Source organism: Dendrobates tinctorius, unplaced genomic scaffold (assembly GCF_039654945.1).
Source record: "Dendrobates tinctorius isolate UK_male_01 unplaced genomic scaffold, ASM3965494v1 ptg000071l, whole genome shotgun sequence".
Classification (NCBI taxonomy): Eukaryota; Metazoa; Chordata; class Amphibia; order Anura; family Dendrobatidae; genus Dendrobates; species Dendrobates tinctorius.
Window position 1 is genome coordinate 17,672,879 of NW_027361739.1, and position 13,374 is coordinate 17,686,252.

General features: G+C 43.3%; 1 protein-coding gene across 2 annotated transcripts; it reads right to left on the reverse strand.

Moving 5' to 3' along the window:
- Nucleotides 1-3,197: 3,197 nt before the first annotated feature.
- Nucleotides 3,198-13,161, reverse strand: LOC141096073 (androgen-induced gene 1 protein-like). Of its 2 annotated transcripts, none has more exons than XM_073582466.1 (6): nucleotides 12,853-13,161; nucleotides 6,428-6,568; nucleotides 6,230-6,331; nucleotides 4,315-4,430; nucleotides 3,924-4,075; nucleotides 3,198-3,578 (listed from the first exon to the last, which is right to left on the reverse strand). In XM_073582466.1, exons 1-6 carry the CDS (start codon nucleotides 13,000-13,002, stop codon nucleotides 3,532-3,534), a joined length of 708 nt encoding a protein of 235 aa, XP_073438567.1. In that variant the 5' UTR covers nucleotides 13,003-13,161; the 3' UTR covers nucleotides 3,198-3,531. The 2 variants fall into 2 exon arrangements, with proteins under 2 accessions (XP_073438567.1, XP_073438568.1); XM_073582467.1 differs by lacking the exon at nucleotides 12,853-13,161 and adding an exon at nucleotides 12,738-12,837.
- Nucleotides 13,162-13,374: the final 213 nt, after the last annotated feature.

Here is a 13,374-nt window from a genome sequence, read left to right on the forward strand (position 1 = left end):
CAGACACGAATGGATGAGTCTCAGAGACTTGGAAGAAAGTAGTGCATCCTGTGATTTCTGTCTCTGGGACATTTGGACAAAGAAAATCTTTAATCCGAACAGCCCTACAGTCACATGGGTCCGTGTGCCGTCCGATCCAAAAATCTGATAACACAAGTCAGATTTTACGCTCGTCTGCATGAGCCCTTAAGGAAACACAAATCTATCTCTAAGCAGTTAAATAACAGATTCAGCTCTGCTACATCATTATAATTGATGTGTCTTTGCTATGTGCCTTAAGATTGAAGAAAAAAAAAAAAAAAAAAAAAAAAAAAAAAACACTATTAAATCCATTTATTTCAAGTTTTCCTCTGTTTCCCCACCTGGACACTTATGCTTTCATACGTAACATCACATGATCATTGTTAAATGGAAGTAGTATATTACAGAGATTTTTTTTCCCCACACATGCAAAAAGGGGTTTGTCCACTTACAAAAATCAGTCCCATCCTATATTAAACTGTTTGTATGATTAGGATATATTTTTTTATATAAATCAGTAGTAAATTAATATAAAAGAAACTCTTGTAAAAATACATCTTAAGGGAAAATGTGGCATCGTCACCCTTCAGCAGCCCATACCTAATGCTTTCTTGCCTGCAGACACTGGTAAATGTTTACACACTAAAACATATGGTGTAAACAGTACAGAAAAGAGAGGGGTGTGGGGAGAGGAGGGAGATGGAGCCGCAGAAGCACCTGATTTGCTCAGAGGGCACAGTGCAGGTCTGACATCACACCAGGAAGCGTGAAACACGTAGATGCAGCCAACAGCACACAGATAGATAAATGGAATGCACGCTCCAGAAATCCCAGGACCCAACAGGATCAATATCTCACAAACAACATGAAGGAGGAGCAGCATCCGGTCCGGGTGAAAAAACTCAATTGCTTTATTCTGCCATCAATCCATCAGTACAACGTTTCGACCACAACTTGGTCTTTTTCAAGTACCACAACTTGAAAAAGACCAAGTTGTGGTCGAAATGTTGTAGTGATGGATTGATGGCAGAATAAAGCAATTGAATTTTTGAACCCGGACCGGATGCTGCTCCTCCTTCATGTTGTTTATCACACCAGGGAGCGTGTCTGTCCCAATCATCAATTTATAGAAACCATCAGAGGGTAAGTAAAGACCCCACATTTGCAGTGCAGGCTATATACATTTACAGCTGCCTATATAGTGTATTTTCTGGTTAATGATAGGTATGCATTCAAAACCCTAAAATACGTCTTTACAAGATAATTCCAGGTATTTGCTACAAGAATCTACATTATACCACTGCTCTGTTATTCCTCAAGAAATAAAGACGTCTCTTTGAGGAAAGGTTGCATCCTCTGCAATCAGTAGTAATTGGACATTTCTTTGATAAGAGCAGTGGTAACGTCCAAACCTTAATTTACTCATACATTTCCAGAGGAAAAAACAAAGGGACTTTGATTTCTAAGATCAAAATTACCGTATTTTTCAGAAGACATTTTTTCCCCCAAAATTCTGAGAGGAAAATGGGGGTGCATCTTATAATGCATATATACCTTACGGGTACCGTTGCTGCAGACAGTAGGCTGGGATGAGGGGGGTGTCCGGCGGTGCTGCAGGTGCAACGGGGGTACCCGGCTCTGCTGACATTTTGTGAAAGGCAAGAGCCCCCACAGTTCTATGGTTTCCTGTACGGTGGACTCCTGGAAAATGGCTGCCGGGGGGCGGTGCATGCGCAGGTGGAGTATGCAGGATTTTTCTCCTCAAAATTTGTGGTGTGTCTTATAATCCGAAAAATACGGTAAATTATTGGGAATGTAAAGAAGCACTAAAACAAACATAGAAGGATCCATGAGGACTGGGCTAAAGCACCAATGGGAAAGTGACCAAACATAACTTTCACTGTCCAATTAAAAACATGGCTGGCTGGAACAAGCAAAAAAAGATTAAGGATCCATAAGCTTACATGTTTTGAGTTAGCAACCCTTATTCATAGCTTTCAAATATTGTTGCTAGCCTGAAACGCGTAAGCTTATGAATCCTTAGTCTCATCTTTTTTCACCATGTTTTTAACTGTATAGTAAAAGATATGCTTTATCATTTTCGCATTTGTGCTGGAGCCCAGTCCTCATGGACCCTTCTTCCATTTCTCACCTGGATACCAGCCTGATGTGTTCCTACACCACACCCGGACCAAAAAGGTCTACCAGGGTTCGTATATGAATTGTTCTCCTTGGAAGGCGAGTTGATTACCATATTTTTCCTTTCACTAGAACAAACATGACAGAAAAGTGGGCAAATCCCATTTACATTAAACTTAAGCTACGTTCACATGTGCAGTAGCGATGAGCTAACGAGCTCTGATAAGGCGTTATCTGAGCATGCTTGGATACTAATCAGGAGACTTCAACATGCTCCAATACTATGTTTGAGTCCCCGGAGCTGTTCGACAGCCGCAACACATGCAGGAATAACCTAACAAACCAGCAATCACTGCATGTGTTGCAGCTGTCGAACAAACATGAGACAGGCAGCCGCGGAGACTCAAACATATTATTGTAGCGCGCTGAAGTCACTCTGTTCGCACCCGAGCATGCTCAGATAGCACCTATCAGAGCTCGTCAATCGCCAATGTCCCAAAATCATCAGTTAAAACAAATCCAACAGCATTCTGTTAAAAAAAGAAAAAAAAAAAAAAAAGATTTCAATTGGATCTATACAAGGTGTCTCTACAGTGATATTTATGTGTACACTGGCCCTAGCCCTGGAGGCAAAGCCATTAAGACATGTGCCGGCCTTCCTCAAATGAAATGCAAAACCATCACTCTGGGACCTGTAATATCAAGATGCCCACAGGGAAAGAAATGTAGGATCAATGAAAGCAAATACACAGAATATTGTACAGTCCACGGTCCTATGATGCACAAATTTAAAAAAAAAAAAAAAAAAAAAAAAAAAAAATACAAATTATAATAAAAATGTAGCATTAAACCTTCACAGTCTCATTGCCATGCAGCAAACCATTACCCAGAATTCCTTTGTGCATAGGCTACTGTGAGGCCACAGATAAAGGCAGGAACTAGGATCAGCTTAAAGTACATTCCTGCTAGGTAAAGCCATGTCCCCTGTATGTAAACAGAAAATTAAAAAGAGGGGGAAAAAAAAACAAAAAACACAATTTGGAGTTTAAATTTCTTCGTCAATTTAAATATGGAAGGGAGATAGGAGATGAAATGTTCCTTTTTTTTTTTTATAAAATGACCTCAAAGCATTAGTGCCAATGAGTTAGCTGGTACCATTGTAAGTGATACACGCTGCAGACCAGTAGGTGGAGCCAGAGAGCTCTTCTCATCTGGACCTGCAGAGAGGAGGGTCCTGGAGCCATCAGCATTACAATGATTCTTCTGCTGTGGTCCTTCCTTCCTCCAACTAAAGGGGAAGGGATTCCTTGTTCAATTAAGAGGAAAGCAAAAACAAAACTCTTTGTTGGTTCTGAATCCTGACTTTTAACTTTAGTTGCTCTTCTTTTTCTTCTTCTTTTTAGAGGGACGTCCGGAGCCTGTGGATCAAGCAGGGAGAATTAAAGTATGGATATCAGTACAAGTGAAGAAAAATAGGCATGTATTAGGACTATATTTTCTGTAAGCCTTTTTGGCCATTTAACAGCACTGGGATGGCCCAGGCATCTGTGGAAAGGACTACCTCTCCCAAAATAAGTGCAATGGGGGGGAGTTTAGATCTAATTTAGCTCTAACTATGGAAAAACATTTCCTTCAGAAAAGGAGTTAATAGAACAATCCTATTGGATTCATTTCACCCCTTATAGTCCCAAGATTTGACCATTAATAAACACTGAATACATCATTTGTGAACGAGGAGCTGCGTACAACGTAGAAGTACTTACCCCAGCGCAACCGTGTCAGCCACTCTCCGAAAAGGTAGAACGTAAGCATAATTAGGAAAGAGGATGTGAAGAACACGAGCATCCCTACTGCATCCAGCTTAGCCAGGATGGGATACACCCAGATATCCGCGGCATAATGCACCCAGTACACCCTGCGAACAAGACAAGACGACATTAATACTTTATATGCACTATCCACCATCAACTGGATCCTTAAGTCTTCCCCATAAAACAGTCACTGTATAATACAAAATTCTGCATCTCCTAACATGCTACAGTGATGTCAGATTTCTGTAATGATCAGTAATAACTGTATTCCGCTCTATTGTGTCTGGGAAAGGCCCTGTTTTCTAATCCTGGACCACCCAATTAGTAGAAAAGAAAAACTTACCATGACAGATACACAATCCCGAAGCTTACCAGGACAGCAAGGCCGCTCTTTTTGCTCGGGTATTGGTGTGAACATGTAACAAGCTCGATAAGCATGAGTGGAAGGATGAATGTATGCTGTAAAGAGAAAGGGGATAACACAAGGAGCAAGACATCACACATGTGTCTGTGATCAGATAACCCCCAAAGGGAAGCTATTGTTATGCTCCCCTCTCTGGGAACCCTGCTATCAGGGTCCTGACAGCGCCGGCGTACAGCCTCCGCTAAGCAGGGACTCACCAGTACTGTAGAGACCCCTGGGGACAAGAACAGCCGGAAAATACAGATGCACAGGACCTGAACGCTGAAGTTTAGCAAGCCAGCACGGGACCTACGGTCATGTGACTGCAAGGGGGCTGGGCTTAGCATCCTGCTTTCAGAGAAGGTAGAAAACTCAGTCGGGCAAAACGGAGGTCATACACAGTACAGGCAACAAGGTACAGGAGGGATAAACAGACGGGAGGTCAGACAAAGCCAAATGTCATACACAATAGGGCGGTGCGGTACCAAAGGGACGGGCAGAGAGCAGTCGAGTCACAAGCAGAGAGTCATACACGAGAGAGCGGTGCGGTACAAGAGGAGCAGGCAGAACTCGTAACAGGGACAGAACCGGATCACAACCAAACAAGCAACAAGTAATCAGGCACACGTATACAAGAGTCAACTAACTCAGCCGAGGGCAGGAGTATAACTGACACTGGACCTAGGTCCAGTGAGCATTAAATAGCCGCCCCCTGCCAGAGAAAGGCAGAACAATTAACCTCCAGTCTGACCAGGACGGGCCAAAGTGAAACCCCGTCCTGGATCATGACACCAGCCTTAGACTACGTGGGGAATGAGGGGGGTTGAGTTGCCAAATATACCCATTATTCTGCGCTTCATCTAAACCTTATGCAAATGCTTTTGCATTACAAGTCTCCATGTGCTACCATCTTGGCTCCATCAGGAATTGTGCTTGTGAAGATATCAGCCTTTAAAAAAAAAAAGTGGTACAACGGAGAATACCTGTCTCATACATACTATAATGTACAACAAAATTCCTTTAATCTGTCACCCAATAATCCAGTAAATCTGGTCATTTGACATGGAACTCCAGTATGAGCTGAAATGTCGCTAGACCACAAGCCTGAAAAGGGAAAACTAATGATATACTACCACTAACGTCACTGTGAGGTTTAGCTATAACCTGACAGATAATGTGTGATAACCTGGCTGCTCTCTGGATAACAGAGGTTCCCAACATACAAAGTGATGGCATATCACTATAGCGTAGGAATGGTGGAGGTCCGATCTCTGGGACACCCACCAATTTAGATTGACAGTGATGCAGTACCAGCTTCTCCCTGCATAGATCTGTAACCAACCATTCACCTGATTGAGGACTGCACTGCATCTCCCTATACAGTCAGGTGGAGGGGAAAAGGAGAAGGAACACAACAGTACATAGCAAAGCCTCCCCACTGTCCCCTTGTCAGGATTTGTGCCGATAGCATATCCTGCAACATGCCAGCACTTTAGGAGACAGGTGATCCACAATTAATAGATATGACTAAACTCCTTTCCCCAAAATCAATAGAATCGGATAGGTGTAAGATCATGAAGTATTCTGGATTATTAACCTATTTGTTAGCACTGGTTAGCACTGTGCTTTGTAGTGCCGGGGTCAAATCCCACTAAGGACAACATCTGTCAGGACTTGTTCTCAGTTCTCACCGTATTTGTGCAAGTTTCCCGCCAAAGTCACATTGATAGGGAATCTAGAGTGTGAGCCCTAATTGGGACAGTGATGAATTACAACACGGTGGAATGCGATAGCCATATACAAGTAAACTAAATAAGAAGCCGCACCATAAAGAGAGCTCATCGGATACTCTTACCATAGCATGGTTAAGCCACTGAGGAATGATGCTGTCCAGTTCTTTGGGGTAGACCAGCTCCCGGTCATAGGCATAAATACTCCAGAAAGAAGCAAATACAAACTGGAAACGGAAAAAAATATTAAAAATGGAATGCCTTTCTACTGAAAGAGCGCGTCACCTTGTGGACAATAGAAGTGTGAAATGTGTGAAACTTACCACGCCAACTGGGAAGGCAAGTGCAGCAAAGATGCAGTCCTTTACCCTTGTCAGAACGGAGCACAACCGGTTCCGATTGGAGAGGCAAAGCTGGAGGAGATCACACAGTAGGCAGACACCAAAGAACGTCGTCTGGAGGACCTGTGGAGACAGATTACAATAGCAGAAAAAATAAAAGGCAGCAGACATCCATGTATCTGCCCTGGATCTATGCTGATGAATACAGCTATGTCTCATGGTGATGAATACAGAGCCATGCAGGCATGGCCACCTCCACATTACTGACAGAGCAAGACATGTCCCCATCCTCAAGATAGATCTGGGTCCCTGTGGGGTGACATTCCTGACAGAGAAAGCCTATGAGGCCCTATTTCAGTCATGTGTGAGAAGGTGGGGTTAGAGGTAGAGACGTGTTGGTGGCTTTGGGGTAGAAGGTAGTCCACACGGTTGAACCTCCACTAATCCACAAGTTATGACCAATTCTGTGGGTAGGTGATACACTTTTTTTTAAAAAGTTATTGATGATATACAAAGGATCACATACGTTACGGATACAGCAAATTAACACGTTTTGATATCCAACAAATCAATTTATATAGCACCTAGTCGTAATAGTTATGTAGGATAGATGTAGGGAACTTGAATAAAACGTCTGAAAATCTACCTAAGTGGGTTCTGCCCACCAGAGGAAAAACATTCCAAATAAACCATGATAGAAAGAGACAAGCAGCAATGACTATTGTGTATCTAGTCAGATAGGTTGGTAAAGGGCAGGTACAAAGACCACATAGAAGAAAGTGCGGCCCCAGAAGCCCTCGTCCAGGTTTGCTACCACCCTATCCCCACCCACCGGGTTTTCTGCATATTTCCCATTGCAAGATGGTTGGTACTCTTGATGACATCTAATGTATAGCCACACATTTTCGGCCATAAACAGGACTTCAGTCAGGAATGATTCTTCTACAATCCTTTGGTATTGTTTGGGGTCAACAAGAAGTAGACAAGTCTTAGGGTCATCTGTGATGGGAATTCCCATGTGGTCGTGTAGGAACTGAACAATTTAGGCCTAATATTCTTTAATCTCCAGGTAATCCTATAGGAAGTGGAAGAAAAAAAAAAAAGTTTCCTGGCCCATGTGACATTTGGGGACACTAATCCAGGAAATCAGGTGGTACCCTGTGCATTCTGGCTGTGGTGTAATACGTACGGGGAAGTATATAGGATATTGTGACTCAGTATAGTTAGGGGAAACATGTTTAGGAGCTTCCATGGTTCCACTTCCAAGACTCAGCGCTTATCGGTGCCAAGTTTGTCTCCAATATGCTTCACGTCAGGTCATGTAGTGATTCTGCGATCCCTGCCAGCAAAAGGGCATATAATCGGGATATAAGTACAGATTCAGGTAGAGCCAATATCACCTGGGACAAAGGGAATTCCCGCAGGACATGGGGTGGACCCAGGAATAAGGTCTGAAGGGCATGTCAAAATTGTGGTTAGCGAAAAAGATAACTGGAAGATTTAGCTCTTCTATGTCTAACAAGGCTTAAGGCCCTAGTCACAAACATCTGCACAAGGTAGATCCATCCGGCCCTTTCCCACACAGGTCCCCATTCCAGATTTGACAGTTCAGCGAGGGTTTTATTATGCCAAAGTGTTTGGCGGTCATAGTGAGGGGACTGAAGCAACCTCCATGCTGCCGACCATAAGGGCCTGAATGAAAATTGGATATTGAGAAGAGACTCATGGGGTCCTCACAGAGGAGCAAGGTAGAACCAAATAGTGGATGTGAGATCTCTCGGTTGGAGGCGATAACGTTATAATATTGAGAGGATCAGTGACATCTTCTGACATGTCTGTTTTAATAAACACTTGTATTCCCCTTAAGCATTCCTTCCTTAGAGTTCTGCACTGAGTTGTTCCTCTGTTAGGCTGGTTTCACATTAGCGCTTTTGTGCGCAGCGCATCGTGCGCACCCGTGCGCATGCGCACTGCGCACCTATACTTAACATGACGTGCGCATGGTCTTGCGCATACTTGCGTTTTCGTGCGCATGCGTTTTTTTGTCTTTTGCGCCAGGTGCGCCAGACGCAACATGTTGGATTTTTTGGTGCGCCCTGTCTCGGCAAAAAAACGCATGCGCACGCTTGCGCACGGAATGCGCAAAAACAACACATTGAAGTCTATGGTAACGCATGCGTACGCATGGTCTTGCGCACGGTTGCGTTTTTTTACGCATGCGTTTTTGAGTGAAACAAGTCTAGAATGTTCTCTAGACAATGGAAAAAACGTCACACTTAACGCATGCGCATAAAAAACGCCAACGCATGCAAAAAACGCATGTAAAACGCAAACAACGCTGCGTTTTTTTTACACATCAGCGTGCGCATGACGTTAAAAAAACGCGCGTTTGTTTTGCGTTTTTCTTTGCGTTTTTTATGCGCCCGATGCGCTGCGCAAAAAAACGCTAATGTGAAACTAGCCTTATTCCTCCAGGAAACTTTACAACTGGGGTGTCCCCATTCAGAACTGTTATTTCATAGAAAGACATATCAGGGGTGCAAACTCACCAGCCAATAAAGTGTAGGACCAATGTGCCATTCCTAAAACCTTAATTTCCCCACATACACAGATCTACAAAGTTACATAAGTGCAGTTATCTAACTGCGGGATCGGGGCTTACCTAACCACATCACTATGAAGACAGACATATGGGTTTTTCCAACCCTTAGATTCCTCAAATTCCCCCAGCCTCAGATAGTAAGGCACAAATCATCGGCTCTGGCAGGTTTCTGCGCTGTCTCACCCTGAGGATTAGATACAGGTGTAAGCGCCCGTCATTCTTGATAAATTGGGATCTATATACCCTGCCCAGCACATGTCATAGAGGCAAAACACCCCATATATATGCCAGTTACATAACAGCGGCGGGGAAGAATTCAGGGTATGAAAGGAGAACCATCGCACACCTAAAGGGGCTCTTCAGACCTCAATAAATAAGGGCAAACATTTTTATATAGTCAATGCTTATTTTGGGGAGCAGCCAATTGATTTCATCATACCCAGTCATAGGAGATAAGTCATTATCAAAAGTGATGGGCAGCACCTTACGCCACTGAAAACACATGTATTTGGCAGAGCCAGCGTCATATGTGTGAGAGGGCGGCGGGGTTAATTGCTGTCGGCACAAGTGGCAATTTTACTACGTCCCAATAAACGTAACCTTTGAAACGTTGAGTCACCCTCACCCACAGGCAAAATTCCCTCTGCCCACGAGATTGTGATCTCTGCCAGCTCTGCAGACAAAGCAAAAAAGACCCAAACATTAAACGGATATTGCAGAGGATATGCCATAAATGTTCGGATCTCGCTTATCAAGGCAAGCGGTGGTCCGGTATCATCCGTTCTGCAATTCCTATAAATGTCTGTTGTCCCTGATCTATAGATCTCCGCTTTTACTGGAGATGAATCTGTGCTGCACTTTATGCACATGCTCAGTAGAGAGGCAGTGATGGGGAGTCATAGTGGAGGAGTGTGTGCTGCACTTTATGCACATGCTCAGTAGAGAGGCAGTGATGGGGAGTCATAGTGGAGAGAAATCTGGGCTGCACTTTATGCACATGCTCAGTAGAGAGGCAGTGATGGGGGAGTCATAGTGGAGAGGAGTGTGTGCTGCACTTTATGCACATGCTCAGTAGAGAGGCAGTGATGGGGAGTCATAGTGGAGAGGAGTGTGTGCTGCACTTTATGCACATGCTCAGTAGAGAGGCAGTGATGGGGAGTCAGAGAGGAGTGTGTGCTGCACTTTATGCACATGCTCAGTAGTGAGACAGGGCTGTGGGGTCAGAGGACAGGCTTACCGACTCCACAGCCCTGGACTGCCCGTGGGGGCGGGGGGGATGGTGCGGGATAAAGAAAGAAGTTTGAGCAGCAGAAAAATGCAATAAAAATGCACGCAATCTGAACATGACTGTATAAATAAAAGTAGTTTTTTTTTAAAGACAAATAGAGAGAAAAAATAAAAGCAGCTTTATTTTAAATATGACATACCAAAGACAAAAAAAAAAAAACGCAGCTGAAAAAAAATACAAAGGGCTTGTTCATACATGCATTTTTTGCAGTATTTTTTCCATGCAGAAAAAAAAATGATGTAGTTTACAGTAGCAGTAAAACGAAGATTTCTAAAATCTCGTTCAACTGTGGTTTTTTTCCTAATTTTTTGAGCTGCGGTGAGGGGTTTTAAACCGCAGTTTGTAAGTTTTTTCAGTGCTTTTACTCACTCAATTGAATGCATGAAAAAAAAAAATCCAAATGCATTGAAAATGAGTGTTAATACACCCTACCTCAAAGTGGTCAAAACAGTGTATTTATTCCAAAATGGCATCAATAAAAAGAACCAAGCAAAAAACCTGCCCTCACACAGCTCCATTAACGCAAAAATCAAAAAGTAACGAATCTCATCACCTATATCGTACCCATCTGGAGGATCATACTGCCACGTTATTTTTAGGCCATGTTCACACATTCAGTATTTGGTCAGTATTTTACCTCAGTATGTGTAAGCCAAGACCAGGAGTGGAACAATCAGAGGAAAAGTATAATAGAAACCTGTCACCACTTCTGAATTTATCACCCACTCCTGGTTTTGGCTTACAAATACTGAGGTAAAATACTGACCCTATACCGAGGTAAAATACTGACCCTATACCGAGGTAAAATACTGACCCTATACCGAGGTAAAATACTGACCCTATACCGAGGTAAAATACTGACCCTATACCGAGGTAAAATACTGACCCTATACCGAGGTAAAATACTGACCCTATACCGAGGTAAAATACTGACCCTATACCGAGGTAAAATACTGACCCTATACCGAGGTAAAATACTGACCCTATACCGAGGTAAAATACTGACCCTATAGGGAGGTAAAATACTGACCCTATAGGGAGGTAAAATACTGACCCTATACCGAGGTAAAATACTGACCCTATAGGGAGGTAAAATACTGACCCTATAGGGAGGTAAAATACTGACCCTATAGGGAGGTAAAATACTGACCCTATAGGGAGGTAAAATACTGACCCTATAGGGAGGTAAAATACTGACCCTATAGGGAGGTAAAATACTGACCCTATAGGGAGGTAAAATACTGACCCTATAGGGAGGTAAAATACTGACCCTATAGGGAGGTAAAATACTGACCCTATAGGGAGGTAAAATACTGACCCTATAGGGAGGTAAAATACTGACCCTATAGGGAGGTAAAATACTGACCCTATAGGGAGGTAAAATACTGACCCTATAGGGAGGTAAAATACTGACCCTATAGGGAGGTAAAATACTGACCCTATAGGGAGGTAAAATACTGACCCTATAGGGAGGTAAAATACTGACCCTATAGGGAGGTAAAATACTGACCCTATAGGGAGGTAAAATACTGACCCTATAGGGAGGTAAAATACTGACCCTATAGGGAGGTAAAATACTGACCCTATAGGGAGGTAAAATACTGACCCTATAGGGAGGTAAAATACTGACCCTATAGGGAGGTAAAATACTGACCCTATAGGGAGGTAAAATACTGACCCTATAGGGAGGTAAAATACTGACCCTATAGGGAGGTAAAATACTGACCCTATAGGGAGGTAAAATACTGACCCTATAGGGAGGTAAAATACTGACCCTATAGGGAGGTAAAATACTGACCCTATAGGGAGGTAAAATACTGACCCTATAGGGAGGTAAAATACTGACCCAATACTGAACGTGTGAACATGGCCTTATTGTACAATCAATGCTGCAAGAACAAAGCAACAACGGAATTACTTGATTTCCATCACTTCACCTCATTTGGATTTTTTTTTGTTTTACCATTTATCAGTATGTTGCATGGTTAAAAAAAGCAAAGAAACTAAGCGCTCATACAGATATGCAGACTGCAAAATTAAGTTATGGCTCTAAGGGTATGTGCACACGTAGTTTTTTGGGTGTGCGGATTTGAGAGAGAAAACCGCAGGTAAATCCGCAGGACAAAAGTTCTGCGGTTTATCTGCGGTTTTACACTTCATAATGGATGAGGTGTAAAACTGCAGCGTTTCTGCACCAAACAATTGACATGCTGCGCATTGTAAACCGTGGAAAAAACCGCAGCATGTGCACAGCGTTATTTAATTTCCATAGGAAATAAAGGTACTGTACAACGCAGCGGAATCCGCACCGCGTGCACATACCCTTAGGGAAGAATAAATGAAAGTGCAAATCTGAGAGTTGGGTGTGGAATTAAAGGGTTAATTGAACAGTGTGCTACTACCCTCTGACATGCTGGGACCTGTAGTTCCATATCTGCATCTGCTCCAAGCATGCATTCCTGCTGATGGAGAGGTCAGCACTTGCAGGCAAGCTCCTTATCTGCAGTCATAGCTCACCTGGTTCAGGAAGGTCAGGTACTTCCACCTGCCTCCATATGTATGGGCTCCATGGCTCAGCTTGGAGTCCGTCACCTCCAGGTTCTGCCATACCGCGAACACATTCCAGGCCAAGAATCCCACATGAAGGACGATTCCCAGCGCCGCCATCTTGGTGAGGACCCCAAGGAGACTGCACACGGAGGTCGTCCCTTTGTGTCACTGCCGTCAGCGAGCTGCCCGGGCTGATGGAGACTACAAGAGGGCACAGACAGAAACGTTCTTACATGTGGGTACAAGGTCCGCACACACCAAATACAGACTTGCAAACACTAGAGGCCAAAATGTTTTCAGAAACACGTCTCCACCTTCCCTGGGCGGCGGCCATGTTAGTGGAGACCATAATTGTTCATTGTAGTCCAATTCCTTCATTTTTTTTTTCTTGTTTTAATAGAAAAATAAGCTCGTAAATGCAATGTTATCTGCCACATTGGTTTGTGGATATGCGTGGGTACATGCATGGGTAGTTTTGTGATATTTTAC

Coding starts and splice junctions, on each gene's coding strand:
- LOC141096073 (XM_073582466.1), bottom strand. CDS start 13,002: ATGGCGGCGCTGGGAATCGTCCTTCATGTGGGATTCTTGGCCTGGAAT. Junction 6,332..6,427: donor TTGCCTTCCCAGTTGGCGTG/GTAAGTTTCACA, acceptor TTCCGTTTCCAG/TTTGTATTTGCTTCTTTCTG. Junction 4,076..4,314: donor GGGATTGTGTATCTGTCATG/GTAAGTTTTTCT, acceptor TCTTGTTCGCAG/GGTGTACTGGGTGCATTATG.